Consider the following 14,014-nt stretch of genomic DNA (forward strand, 5'->3'; position numbering starts at 1 on the left):
GCTTTTTGGGAAACCACCATCTCTGAAGCATTTAAGAGTTTTTGGCAATTATGCTGATGTTCTAATTCCACCACAGCAGAGACGTAAAAATCAGCCCAAATCTCAAAGGTTACTCTTTGTTGGTTATGAAGGGGGGAAATCCTATCGTTTTTCTTTGTCTTTTGGGAAGGTGGTCATTTCTCGGAGTGCGAACTTTGAGAAGCACTCAGGCTGGGAAAGAATCCATGCCAATTCAGAGGTTTTTCTCTCCCCCTCGTCTGAACAAAGTGCTGTTGCCAGTAGCAACCAGCCTCCTTTCCCGAGTCCACAGCTGCAGCCTAGCCAAATTAAGCATGAGAGAGTGGATGAGTCAGCTTCTGATTCTGAGCTAGAAACAGACAGAAGCAGTAAAATAGACTCTCCTAGGAGGTCTCAGAGAGTAAACAAGGGTGTTTCTCCCAACCGCTATGGGTATCCACAGAGTGTAAGAGTGTGCCAAACTTGGGTGGAACCACAGTCGTACAAAGAGGTGCTAAATAGACCTCCACAAGAACAACTTTTGTGGGACAAGGCTATGAAAGCCGATTATGATTTTTTTGTTAAACAAGATGTGTTTGAGGTTGTTGATTTACCTCCCAATCAAAAGGTTATTGGGTCACGTTGGGTTTATCGCAAAAGGACCATGCCCAATGGCAAATCTGTTTATAAAGCATGTTTAGTTGCACAAGGCTGTACAGAAATTGTTGCAAAACCATGACCAAACCTTTCCCCCTACTGCTAAAAGTGAGTCTTTTAGGCTGTACTTGACATTGGCCGTACAGAAGGGATTTAAAGTTAAACACCTAGACTTTGTGACTGCCTACCTTAACGCACCATTACAGGAGCTTGTTTATTTGAAGCCAGCACCTGGGTTTCCACTTGACAGAGATACTCAGGTCTATAGGTTAAAAAAAATCATTGTATGGGCTTGTGCAGTCTTCCAGAAATTGGAACCAGTGTCTGAATGATTATTTGTTGAAACTGGGTTTCAAAATGTGCATTGCTGATGCTTGTGTCTACACTAAAGGGGAGAATGATGATCAAATCATGGTTCTGGTGTATGTTGATGACATGTGCATTGCAGCTAAATCTGACCAACATATTCAATCTGTCTTTCAAGAGCTCAACAAGCAATTTACAGTGAAAGATCTTATATGCCATTAAAGGTATTCAAAATCAAATCGAATCGAGAGAATCAGTGAAAGATCTGGGTTATTTGAGAAACTATCTTGGTATTGAAATTGAGCAAACACCTGCTGGTGTTACTTAAACACACCAAGAAGATTACTGAGCTCTTCAAAGCCAGTGGTTTGCAAGATGCTAAGAGTGTTCTTACACCCATGGCTACCAACTTTGAAAAGTCTTCTTGTACTATTTTATTCAACAGACCTGATGTGTACAAATCTCTACTTGGTAGTTTGTTGTTTATCGGTAATACTACTCGACCAGATATTGCTTATGCAGTTGGTATTCTCAGCAGAAGCGTTGCCAAACCTACTCTGAGAGAATGGCAAGCATTAAAGCGTGTCTTGAGGTATCTGAAGGGTTCATTACATAAAGGCTTGTTAGTCCAACCTGATGCTAGCACTGTTCTGTCAGCAGCTTTAGGCAGTTCCTTCGCCGAAGGGGCAGACAGCATGTCCTGCTCTGGTATTATTATCCAATATGCTTCTACCCTCATCACCTGGAAGTCTAGGAAGCAGAGTACTATCTCTCTTTCTACCTCCGAAGCTGAATTCACAGCTGTGTCTGAGACTTGCTCTGAGTTATTGTAGATGGAACAGTTTTTAACTGAGCTGGATGCAATCTATGTCAAACCCCTTAAGGTCTTAAGATTCACAAACCTGCATCCATTTAGCTCAGATGGAGAACTTGAAAAGCAGGACTAAGTATATTGCTGTGAAGTTTCAGAATGTTCGCCAGTGCGTGCAAGCCGGTGACATTGTGCTGGAGTATGTGTCATCTGAACACAACCTTGCTTATATACTTACTAAGCCTGTACCACTTCATAAGTTTGATTTTGCATTACCTAAACTTGGAATTGTAACTGTCACTTGATTTATGTATTTGTAAACTGTCATGGTATGTGAACTGTTTACTATTTTTTGTTTAACTGTATTACCCACACTATGGAAGGGGTGTCAGAGTATCAAAGTGCCTCTGTAAGCATATTGTGTGTCTTGCTAGATCAGTTTGATCTAACTGACAGTTCACTGGCAGCTACTTGATGCAGTGAGCTGGTTCAAACCGGTTCTGGCCAGCTGCTACTAATTTGTGTGCAACCTTTAAGCTGATTGGTCAGCTTCTGTATATATGTGTGAACAGCTGCAATTGTTCTCTCTCTTCTGAGCATGCTGCGTTGGCGGAGCATGCTGTCAGTCTATTCCATGACCTTGTATATATCTTCTTGTGATTAGCTGCACTGTATATAAACTACACTTCACTGAAGAGTAACTGCTTCTTGTGGTGTTTTTCCTGGTGTTGCAGCTAAGGCTGCTTCTCCTACTCTTGGTAACTAGCACTCCGCTGTGCAATTGATCTACTCACTAACACATCTGTGTGAGAGGGGGAATGTGGGACTTCCATTGAGCTCCCTGAAAATGTGCACGTGTAAACTGGTGCCATTTGCTGTGTCCTGTACTTAAAAACTAAACAGACAAACAGGCTGCACTTGTTTCCAGACAGTGAAATGATGAAATCAGTGATACCTCCTGTGCCATCTCTTGTGGCAGAGAGAAAGCAGCTTCCATACAGCCAGACTGGGTAAATGCAGAACTGCAGATTATGTTCCAGAGTGCCCCCAACCCCTCCCTAGGCTGGAGACAATTTCTTTTGTGTTTCTTTTTTTCCTCCTCCTTCCCCCGGGTCTGGAGTTAAAACATGGCAGGATCAAAGAGAGGCTGATCATGACAGCCTGTAACAGAAGGACAAGGATAAGTTGGTGGATATGTGCAAGAGTTATTTTGTAATTCTAGAGCAGGGGTCTTCAAACTATGGCCCTCCAGATGTTCATGAACTACAATTCCCATCAGCCCCTGCCAGCATGGCCAAGAGGTAGGGCTCATGGGAATTGTAGTCTATGAACATCTGGAGGGCCATAGTTTGAGGACCCCTGTTCTAGAGGTTACTAAAGTGCTTCTCATGGCAGGGTTGATCTGTTTATTATATATTGTGGATGATTTCTCTTGGAAGTCACTTTGCAATTCTACACCTAAGCTTCTTCAAATAATAGTTCTTAAAGTGGGACCCACAAGGAAGTTGCTGGGAAAAGATACTCTCCCATTCTGTCCTTCTCTGTCACTGTCAGACTGGAGCCTGGCATCGGGGGAGCCTGTTTGCAACTGGGAGGGGGAGCGAGGAGTCTGGATGGAAAGTTACTTTCTTTTCTGCTTAGCTGAAACAAGTAGGGGTGCCCAGACCAGATGGCCACTTATCTTTTCCTTTGGCCTTGGGAGTTCTGTCTCACCATTACATAGCTTTCCTTTGTAGTTGTGTAGCGTGAGAAAAGATGGGAGGGGGGATGAGCATTGGGGTTGCGATGTTGGGGGTTTGGGAAAGGCAATTTAGAATTGCCTTTTCATCTCCTGGCTACTGATTCTTCCAATAAAGCATTTTGAACCAGCCAGTTTCAGAGTTTATCTGGTCTCAGATCCAGGGCTTGATAGTCACTCACTCTCTATGCTACCATCCCTTCGCTTACTGTTCTCTCTCTTTCTGTTATCACTGCAGCAATCTCTTTGTGCTCCCCTGCTGCAGGACTTTCATTTTCTTTCTGCCCCACCCAAACTCTCTTCCACACCAGCCACACTCTAGGCAGCTAACCCAGATAGCATGAGTGCTGAAGCCTACTCCCCATTCTTGCTGGCGTGCCTGGAGCAACTCATTCTCATCAGAGAATGGAAGCTAAGTAGGGGGAGACACAGTTTAGTATTTGGATTGGAAACCACCAAGGAAGTCTAGGCTTGCTATGCAGAAGAACACAATGGCAAACTAGCTGTTTTGCCTGAAATCTGTGTAGCCCTGGGGTTGCTGAATGACGGTTTTGTGCCAGAATCAACAGGGGCTGGCTACCAGCTCCTGGTGGGGGATGACAGGAAAGGATGCCAGGAGGTGAGAAGAAAATCAATAAACAAGGTTTTATTCAGACTACCAAGGTAAGTAGCAGTGGAAAGGAGCTCCATGGGGAGAGATTTACAGTCAGTGCATCATAAATCATTATAAGATAATACAGGGGATGGAGAAAAAGCCAGAACTACTCAAATCTTCTTTGCCTCAGTTTTTTTCCCAAAAAGGAAAAGGTGTTCATCCAGGAGAAAATGAAACAGAAGATACAGTAGGAGAAATTCAGCACAAAATAAGTAAAAGGGTAGTGCAGGAATTCAAATCTCCAGGGCCTGATGAACTACATCCCAGGATATTAAAAGAACTGGGAGAAGTGATCTCAGAACCACTTGCTATAATCTGAGAACTCCTGGAGAACAGAAGAAGCCCCCATGGAGTGGAGGAGGGCTAATGTTATCTCCATCTTCAAAAAGGGGGGAAAGGAGCACCCTAATAATTACTGTCCAGTCAGCCTGACATCAGTACCAGTGAAGATTCTGGAGCAGATCATTAAACAGATGATCTGCCAGCACTTAAAAGGGAATACTGTGATCACAAAAAGTCAGCATGGGTTTCTGAAAAAGGTCATGCCAGACCAATCTTATCTCTTTTTTTGATAGAGTGACAAGCTTGGTAGATGAAGGGAATGCTGTGGATGTAGCATACCTTGATTTTAGTAAAGCTTTTGACAAGGGTACAGTCCTGGGCATCGCAGTTCAAGAAGGATATTGACAAGCTGGAACGGGTCCAGAGGATGGCAACAAAAATGGTAAAAGAGCTGGAGTGTGGAGGTATGGGGTAAAGCCCCTGTAGCAGAGTAGCACAATATACTGGAACACAGTAGGAAGTCAGACGCACACAGCAGCTCAGCTTCACAGAAGCGGTCTTAATTTTATTTGTTCACAAGCATAGCTCACACAGACAAAGTGCTCCACCAGGCAATGTGAAGACAAGTGTCTCTCAGACCTCAGTACACTGCAGCCTTATATCTGGTTTACTGGCCAAACACAGTACTTTACCAATTAAACCCAGATTGAGGCTGTGTCAGGTGATACCTGTCAGCTGTCAGATTTTGATGATCAGACACCTGTTACAATAGTGCTCTGACACCCCTTCTCAAAATCTATAACAATATTCACTATTTACAAATATATACATCCAACATTGCATTTAACAATTGACATTTAACATTTGCAGCAAATGCATGAACTGTTATTTCACTAAAGGTTTAGTCAGCATATCAGCGACATTGCTTTCAGTAGGTACATACGACAGTTTTATATTTCCACTTTGTACAAGTTGTTTTATGTTGTCATACTTGATTCCAATATATTTACTTCTACCTTTCACATTCTCAGTTTCTACCAGCTGGATGGCTGTTTGAGAATCTGTAAACTCATTTACAGGAACTTGTACTGACTCACCCAGTTCAGTTAATAAAGACTGTGACCTCAACAATTCATTTGCTGTTTCGGACATAGCGGCTATCTCTGCTTCACTTGTTGATAAACACACATTAATTTGCGTACTTTAATATGAACCCAGTGCAAGACTTTCGGTCTTCACTATCTGCAAATGAACTATCAACAATAGCAGTTAGTCGATTACTGTTTTTGTCTGGTACTATACACAGACCATCATTTATTGAAGTGTTCAAGTACTTAATGACTCTCATTAATGCAGTCCAGTCAGTTATGGATGGATTATGTACATGTTGACTAAGAGCACTGGCAGCATAAGAGCACTGGCAGCATGTTGACTAAGAGCACTGGCAGCACTGTGTGGGAGACCTTAATGTGATATTGGAGGGCTCAGTCGTATTCATTCCCAAATTCCAAATATTCCATCTCTAATGACATACAGTATATACTCGTGTATAAGCCGACCCGTGTATAAACCGAAAACGGAAAATTTATTGACTCGTGTATAAGCCTAGGGTGGTAACTCCAAAGCAGGTGGGGGCAGGGAAGAGCCGGGCGCCCGCTCCTTACCGGATCGCTCCCACCCACACCCACCTCCTGGATCCCCACAGCAGCCTTGGATCCCCTTGGCTGCTCTGGCGTTTCCTTGCTTGCAAGCAAGGAAACGCCAGACAGAGCATTCACCTACTTTTGGAGTTTCCTTGCTTGCAAGCAAGGAAACCCAAAAAGCAGACGACTGCTCTGTTTGGCATTTCCTTGCTTGTAAGCAAGGAAACACCAGAGCAGGCAAAGGCAGGGAAGAGCCAGGGTGCTTGCTCCCCACCGGATCGCTCCCCCTGCCATCTCCCGAATCCCCATAGCAGCCCCAGCCCTTGGCTGCTCTGGCGTTTCCTTGCTTGCAAGCAAGGAAACGCCAGACAGAGCATTCACCTACTTTTTGCAGACGACTGCTTTTTGCAGAGCAGGCGGGGGCAGGGAAGAGCCAGAGCCACCCAGCTCCTGCCCACCGCCGCCAGTCCTTCCCCTAAGTCACTCACCTTTTCCTTTCCCCAGCCGGCTCTGACGGCTTGGCTCCAGGGAAGCTGCTGCTTGGGCAGGGTGTCTCTATCATTCTCTTAAAAGGGCAATGCTCCAAAGATTGCTTAAGCCTTCAGAGCCGGCAGGGGAAAGAAAAAGACAAATGGGTGAGTGAGGGGAATGATGGGCAGTGGGGGCAGGCAGTGGGTGGCGGTGCTGGGTGGGTGGCTCGCGTATAAGCCGAGGAGGGCTTTTTCGGCACAAAAACTGTGCTGAAAAAGTCGGCTTATACACGAGTATATACGGTAGCTTTCATTCCTCCACCTTTTTAAAATTTAGTTTTAGTCCATAGCTGCTTATTTAAACCTTCTTCCAAATCTATTATTCCTAAATGTATACATTATCTGGATTTTCAATTCAGTTCACAGTACAGCCGCAGAGATCCATAACTATCAAGGATTTTGCGGAGGCTGTTTGACCAATGGTTGAACTGTCCATTAACAACCTCTCCCTTCCTTTCCACGCAGTGAACACCTTCCATCAAAGACTCTCGTGGCTGGAGCACCTCACCAGAAGACTGTCCTGCCGGATGTGGGTGGTGATGGCATCTCTTCCATTGGTCCAAGGGGAGCAAGGACAATCGGGAGGGAAGTTCGTCAAGTGATGCAACATAGGTTCAGTTTTTTGGGGGGAGGGGGTAGTTGGTGAGAGTTGGGTATGTCAGTATACCTGTTGCGGATGTCTTTGGTTGTTTTGTATTTGAATTGAAAATAAACTTTATGTTTTAAATTAAACCTTGCTGTGTATTGCACCAAACCCTTTTCCATGACTCCATGTGATTTGCGGGCTGCCAAAGCTCTCTGGGGACACAGAACACACAGATTTACAGAGGGATTGATGACACGTACAGTGCTGTTCCAACACCCCTCAGTTAGGTTTTGTGCAACCCCAAAGTTGGACGCCTGCTAGTCTTCATTTTCTGCCTCACAGTGTTTCTGATTCTAACCAAATTCACCATAGTGTGTAGAAGAACCATTCCCTGGTTTTTCAAATTTCTGTGTACACCGTGCACATTTGCCACTTCTGGATGTACCTTGCACCACCCCATCCCACCCCATCCACCCTGCCACGTCAGGCAGCCAAACCAAGGAGATGAGGTAGCACAGCTGTCAGGACGTGTTACAACTCATTCACGGGTATGTGAAAGCAGTAGCTTGCAGTCAGACATTACAGAGAATCCATGTATCCCCTACCAGATGGAAGGACAACAAGTAGTGCATCCCCCATGAAACCCATTTCAGATAACCACAGAGGATCTAAATGCAGGGCTTCCAAAAATGAACAGTCTTTATTGATTTTAACATTTAAATTCAATTTGCAGAGGAATGTGAAGGGGAGGAGATAAAACAAGACAATGAATCAGTGTGGCTTATTAATGTGCCCAAAGGTGCCAGAGGCTACCCCCCACAAATCCATCGAGTGCCTTGTTTTTCTTTGCCGCTTCCCCAGAACCAGAGGGGGGACGGGCAAGGAGATTGTAAGCCCCTTTGAGTCTCCTTACAGGAGAGAAAGGGGGGTATAAATCCAAACTCTTCATCATCATCTCTGGATTTAAGTATCTGCAGCCAAAGGGCACAGTTGAGAATCAGATACACAGATGCTAAATTTAATGATACAGGTTTTAAGCAAATATTTCATCATTTTCCTTTCAAATCAATCTCAAGAGGTTTACAAGCGCATGTATTACAGATGTCTCAAAGGTGGTATTTTATTCTATTTGGGATAGTCAATGAAATAAAAATAAATAAAAATACTTGAGACACTATGGTATACTGGGGACCTTTATTCATAAATAGTGGTCATGTCCCGTTACGCCAAAATCTTGGAGACCAATATTTGCAGGGATTGCTAAAATAACTCAGGAATCAATAAATCCTATTATCTAACTGGGCTAACTATTTATCAATAAAAACACCCATTGCAAACAAAAACCACCCATTAATTTATTTGTTACACCTAGAATGGTTATTACCCAATGATGAAAATATGGTAAAGGGATTTCCTTAGACAGGTGGCATGACAAAGAATACTCCGAAACCAAATTATAAAGAAAGAGAAAATGATTAAAATTGTAATTTTAATGGATACAAGCTAGAATACAAAGGAATAAAATTATAAAGATCCTACACCAGGGACGTGAGAGCTAATTCTTTAAGTCCAAGCACATGCACATAAAACTGAGAATGGGAGTAAGAAGAGAGAAAGGGATAAAGAGGGAAGGATCAAGGGGAGAGGAAAGGATACAGAGGAGCAGATTATTAAACAGACAGTCTGCCGGAATTTAGAAGGGAATACTGTGATCACAAAAAGTCAGCATGGGTTTCTTTGACAGACTACTCTTTATCTCTTTCTCTGAGAGTGACAAACTTGGTAGACGAAGGGAATACTGTGGACCATACCTTGATTTTAGTAAAGCTTTTGACAAGGTGTTTCATAATATTCTTGCAAATAAGCTAGTGAAATGTGGAACAAACAGTGCTACTATTAGATGGATTTGTAATTGGCTGACTAACTGAACTCAGAGTGCTCATCAATGGCTTATCTTCATCCTGGAGAGAAGTGACTAGTGGGGTGCTACAGGTTCTATCATGGCCCCAGTGCTATTTGATATTTTTATCAATGACTTTGATGATGGAATAAAGGGCATACTAATCAAATTTGAAGATGAAACAAAATTAGGAGGGGTAGCTAATACCCCCGAGGACAGAATCAGAATTCAAAATGACAGATTGATTAGAGAGCTGGGCCAAAACTAACAAAATGAATTTCAACAGAAAGAAATGTAAGATACTACACTTAGGCAGAAAAAATGAAATGCACAGATATAGGATAGATGACACCTGGCCTTGACAACACTACATGTGAAACAGATCTGGGAGTCTTAGTAGACCACAAACTGAACATGATGCAGTGGCCAAGAAAACCAATGTGATTCTGGGCTGCATCAATAGGAGTATAGTGTCTAGATCGAGGGATGTACCTCTCTATTCTATATTGGTTAGACCTCGCTTAGAATACTGTGTCCAGTTCTGGGCACCCCAATTCAAGAAGGATATTGACAAGCTGGAACGTGTCCAGAGGAGGGAAACCAAAATGGTGAAAGGTCTGGAATCTGTGCCCTACGATGAGACTTAGGGAGCTGGGTATGTTTGGAGCTGAGTATGTTTAGTTTGGTGAAGAGAAGGTTAAGAGGTGACTTGATACCCACGTTTAGATATTTGAAGGGATGTCAAGTTGATGAGGGAGCAAGCTGTTTTTCTGAGGGGTCCACAAACTTGGACCAGGAGTAATGGGTTCAAGGTGAAGGAAATGAGATTCCAGCTAAACATCAGAAAAAACTTTTTGACACTATGGGCTGTTCAATAGTGGAATGCACTACCTTGGAAGGTGGAGTCTCCTTCTTTGGAGGTTTGTAAAAAGAGGCTGGATGGCCATCTGACAGGAGTGGCAGGGAGTTGGACTTGATCTCCCTTGGGGTCTCTTCCAACTCTATGATTCTATGAGAGAGGCCAATACTTACCCAATCTAAGGTGAATGAGAAGCTGAGAATTGAAAAATCCCACAAGTAGTGGAAGTCCCACAAGAGAGCTAGAAAGGATCCTGAAAAGTGGTTGCAGGAGTATACAAGTGAGGGGGGAACCTGGCACACCCTTTTCATGGACCTTATTCCTCCCATCCCTTTTATGGGGAAAGTTCCATAGTTTTGCATGGAACTGAACTTTCCCATGATTATGATTGGTTCAAAAAATAAACTTTGACATTGACTGGACAATTTGATTTAATTGCCCTCAAAATTAAGTGGGAAGAGTAAAAAATGACACCTGACATTTCAAGGTGAGGAAGTTTTCAAAGCATCAGGTGTGGTGACTTAACCGGATGTTGAGCTGCTTTGATGATTCAGGTATTACCCATTAACTGGAAATGATTTCATTTTGCTGTGATGAATGAATTAGATATGCGGTTGACCACATGCCATCAGACCCAAAGAAGGTATGTAAAAAATCCTTGTAATGTCCAGCCTCCTGATGAAAGTGCCTTGGACTTGACAAGCAGAAGTGCACTCTAGTATGTACCCCAAAGATTCCTGCATTGCACTTTCAGTTTTCAAGGGGGTGCCCTTCAAAAGAACTAAAAGAAGACTGAGGATCAAACTGGGGTGTCTCAACTGAGGAGATGCTAGGGGCCTTATACTACATTCAAAAGATTTCTCATTTGTTTTGGTTTTTAACTGCTATTCAGAACAGTGCATATCACTGAATCTCCTTCCACACTCTAAGCATTCCAAAGGTTTGTCCTAGGTGTGTTTTCTAAGATGCTGTGCAAGACTTCTTCTCTGACTGAATCTCTTTCCACACTCTGAACAGTCAATAGGTTTCTCCCCATGTGGATTTTTAGATGTCTTTGAAGATTACCACTCCAACTGAATCTCTTTCCACACTCTGAACATTCAAAAGGTTTCTCCCCAGTGTGGGTTTTCAGATGCTGTTGAAGATGGCAACTCCGGCTGAATCTCTTTCCACACTCTGAGCATTCAAAAGGTTTCTCCCCAGTGTGGGTTTTCAGATGCTGTTGAAGATGGCAACTCCGACTGAATTTTTTTCCACACTCAGAGCATTCAAAAGGTTTCTCCCCTGTGTGGGTTTTTAAGTGCTGTTGAAGATGGCAACTCCGACAGAATCTCATTCCACACTCTGAGCATTGAAAAGGTTTCTCCCCAGTATGGGTTTTTATATGCTGTTCCAGATGGCAACTCCGACAGAATCTCATTCCACACTCAGAGCATTCGAAAGGTTTCTCCTCTGTGTAGGTTCTTAGATCTGTTACAAGACTGCCACTCTCACAGAATCTCGTTGCACACTCTGAGTATTCAAAAGATTTCTCCTTCATGTGGATTCTTTGATGTTTTTGAAGGTGGCTATTGCAACTAAATCTTTTCCCACACTCTAAGCATTGAAAGGGTTTCTCTCCTGTGTGGGTTCTTTGATGCATTTGAAGATGACAACTCCGACTGAATCTCTTTCCACACTCTGAGCATTCAAAAGGTTTCTCCCCTGTGTGGGTTCTCTGATGCATTTGGAGAGTGCTACTGTGATTGAATTGCTTTCCACACTCTGAGCATTCAAAAGGTTTCTCCCCTGTGTGTGTTCTTTGATGCATCTGAAGAGTGCTACTGCGACTGAATCGCTTTCCACAGTCAGAGCACTCAAAAGGTTTCTCCCCTGTGTGGGTTCTTAGATGTGTCTGAAGATGGCCACTGTGACTGAATTTCTTTCCACAATCTGAACATTCAAAAGGTTTCTCCCCTGTGTGGGTTCTCTGATGCATTTGAAGACTGCTACTGTGATTGAATCGCTTTCCACACGCTGAGCACCCAAAAGGTTTCCCCACTGTGTGAGTTCTTTGATGCATTTGATGAGTGTTACTGTGACTGAATTGCTTTCCACATTCAGAGCATTGAACAAGTTTCTCCCCTTTGTGGGTTCTCTGATGCGTTTGAAGATGACCACTGTGACTGAATCTCTTTCCACACTGCGAGCATTCAAAAGGTTTCTCTCCTGTGTGTGTTCTTTGATGCATCTGAAGACTGCTGCTGTGACTGAATCGTTTCCCACATTCAGAGCACTTAAAAGGTTTCTCCCCTGTATGAGTTCTTTGATGCATTTGAAGACTGCTACTCTGACTGAATCGCTTTCCACACTCTGAGCATTCAAAAGGTTTCTCCCCTGTGTGGGTTCTTTGATGAGTTTGAAGATGGCCACTGTGACTGAATCTCTTTCCACACTCAGAGCATTCAAAAGGTTTCTCTCCTGTGTGCATTCTTAGATGTTGTTGAAGATTGTCACTTCGAATGAATTTTTTTCCACACTCTGAACACTGAAAAGGTTTCTCCCCTGTGTGAATTCTTTGATGCTCTTGAAAATGGCCACTGTGACTGAATCTCTTTCCACACTCTGAGCATTCAAAAGGTTTCTCCCCTGTGTGGGTTCTTTGATGTATTTGAAGTTGGCCACTGCGAGTGAATTTCTTTCCACACTCAGAGCATTCAAAAGGTTTCTCTCCTGTGTGGATTCTTTGATGCGTTTGAAGACTGCTATTGTAACTGAATCTCTTTCCACACTCTGAACATTCAAAAGGTTTCTCTTCCATGTGCGTTCTTTGATGGGTTTTAAGACTAACACTGTGACAGAATCTCTTTCCGCACTTGGGGCATTCAAATGGTTTCTCCCTAGTGTGTGTTCTTTGATGCATCTGGAGACTGCTACTGTGACTCAATCTTTTTCCAAACTCTGAACATTCAAGTGGATTCTTGCCTGTGTGGGTTCTTTGATGCCTTTTAAGCTCTGCTTTGCAGCTCCTTCCAGACTGTAAGCATTCATGGGTCTTCTTTCCACTGGGTGTATGCACATGGATCTCACAATGGGTTTCATCTGAAAAGTTCATTCCACACTCCAAGCATGTATACATTTCCTCCATCATGTGGATTAGTTCATGGGAATCCTGTCCATGGCCAGGAATGGGTTTATCCCTCTTGACTACGTGACTTTCTTTTTGCCACATCTGTCTGCCTTGATTCCAGTCACTTCCTTTCAGATCATAATTCTTGACTTTGTCTAAGAGTAGCTGATGCACTTCCTCATCTCCCTCATTCCACTGCTTATCCCCTGCTGGAATAAAAAAGGAGATCCCATTAGCACCTGAGAGAAGGATGTGGAGAAAATCAAATCGAAAAGAAGCAAACAGGATTGACAAAGGAAATCAGACATTAGCGACCCAGACGAATCAGGAATGTTCCTGGTTCTATTCTCACTTAAAGAGTCTGTTCCAGAATTAACATTCACACTTTGGATATTCAGCTAATTGTAAGAAAAAAATTCTTCTGGGGGGAAATGCCATGGTAAGAAACACTATGCACCTTATTTTTGTGTTAGAGAAAATCAGTCTACAGTGGCAGCTTTCCCTTGAGTTGTTATCCTTTTCTGCTTCTGCGTTAAAAGATGTCCCAAGCAGCAGATTTTTAGTGGACTTCTTTTATGGAATGATGCTTATCTGAATTATGGTTATTGGTTAGGTATTAGTATTAGTCTTGATGACTTTATGTTATTATATTACTCCATTACTATAATGTCAGAATTTCTTTAATTGTGAGAAATGTGTTTCAAATCACTGGCACAATTGGGAGTGTGAGCCCTGTATTTCTTGTTTTTTATTTCCAGATGCATTGTAATTTTTTGTTTTTTATTTCCAGATGAATCCACTTGTCCAAGGATGAATATATCAGTTGCTGGGAGAAGAGGGCTGTACACAAACTTAATTCAAGCAGTCTGTCCCCTTCCTTTTTAATCCAACCAGGCTATGATATGGCACTCAAGTCAGCTAAACAAAGATTGTGGGACGTT

General features: G+C 42.9%; 3 protein-coding genes across 20 annotated transcripts in view; 1 reads left to right on the top strand and 2 right to left on the bottom strand.

The window, feature by feature from the left end:
• Nucleotides 1-14,014, top strand: part of LOC125428543 (zinc finger protein 883-like) — a 454,328-nt gene that overhangs the window by 133,902 nt on the left and 306,412 nt on the right. The gene's annotated exons all lie outside the window — the stretch shown is intronic.
• Nucleotides 1-14,014, bottom strand: part of LOC125428537 (zinc finger protein 436-like) — a 774,209-nt gene that overhangs the window by 111,050 nt on the left and 649,145 nt on the right. For all 17 annotated transcript variants that reach the window (XM_048488782.1, XM_048488785.1, XM_048488784.1 and 14 more), the window contains one exon: nt 13,224-13,268. In XM_048488782.1, the coding sequence (XP_048344739.1) occupies nt 13,224-13,268 (45 nt within the window). The remainder of the gene's footprint in view (nt 1-13,223; nt 13,269-14,014) is intronic.
• Nucleotides 9,745-12,538, bottom strand: LOC125428773 (gastrula zinc finger protein XlCGF17.1-like). 2 transcript variants are annotated; one of them, XM_048489405.1, is made up of 2 exons: nt 12,264-12,538; nt 9,745-11,927 (listed from the first exon to the last, which is right to left on the bottom strand). In XM_048489405.1, exons 1-2 carry the CDS (start codon nt 12,432-12,434, stop codon nt 10,890-10,892), a joined length of 1,209 nt encoding a protein of 402 aa, XP_048345362.1. In that variant the 5' UTR covers nt 12,435-12,538; the 3' UTR covers nt 9,745-10,889. The 2 variants fall into 2 exon arrangements, with proteins under 2 accessions (XP_048345362.1, XP_048345363.1); XM_048489406.1 differs by lacking the exon at nt 12,264-12,538 and adding an exon at nt 12,125-12,252 and having other exon boundaries at nt 9,745-11,955.

Source organism: Sphaerodactylus townsendi, linkage group LG03 (assembly GCF_021028975.2).
Source record: "Sphaerodactylus townsendi isolate TG3544 linkage group LG03, MPM_Stown_v2.3, whole genome shotgun sequence".
NCBI lineage: Eukaryota > Metazoa > Chordata > Lepidosauria > Squamata > Sphaerodactylidae > Sphaerodactylus > Sphaerodactylus townsendi.

Coding starts and splice junctions, on each gene's coding strand:
- LOC125428773 (XM_048489405.1), bottom strand. CDS start 12,434: ATGCACACAGGAGAGAAACCTTTTGAATGCTCTGAGTGTGGAAAGAGA. Junction 11,928..12,263: donor TTCAAATGCATCAAAGAACT/CATACAGGGGAG, acceptor CATCAGAGAACC/CACACAGGGGAGAAACCTTT.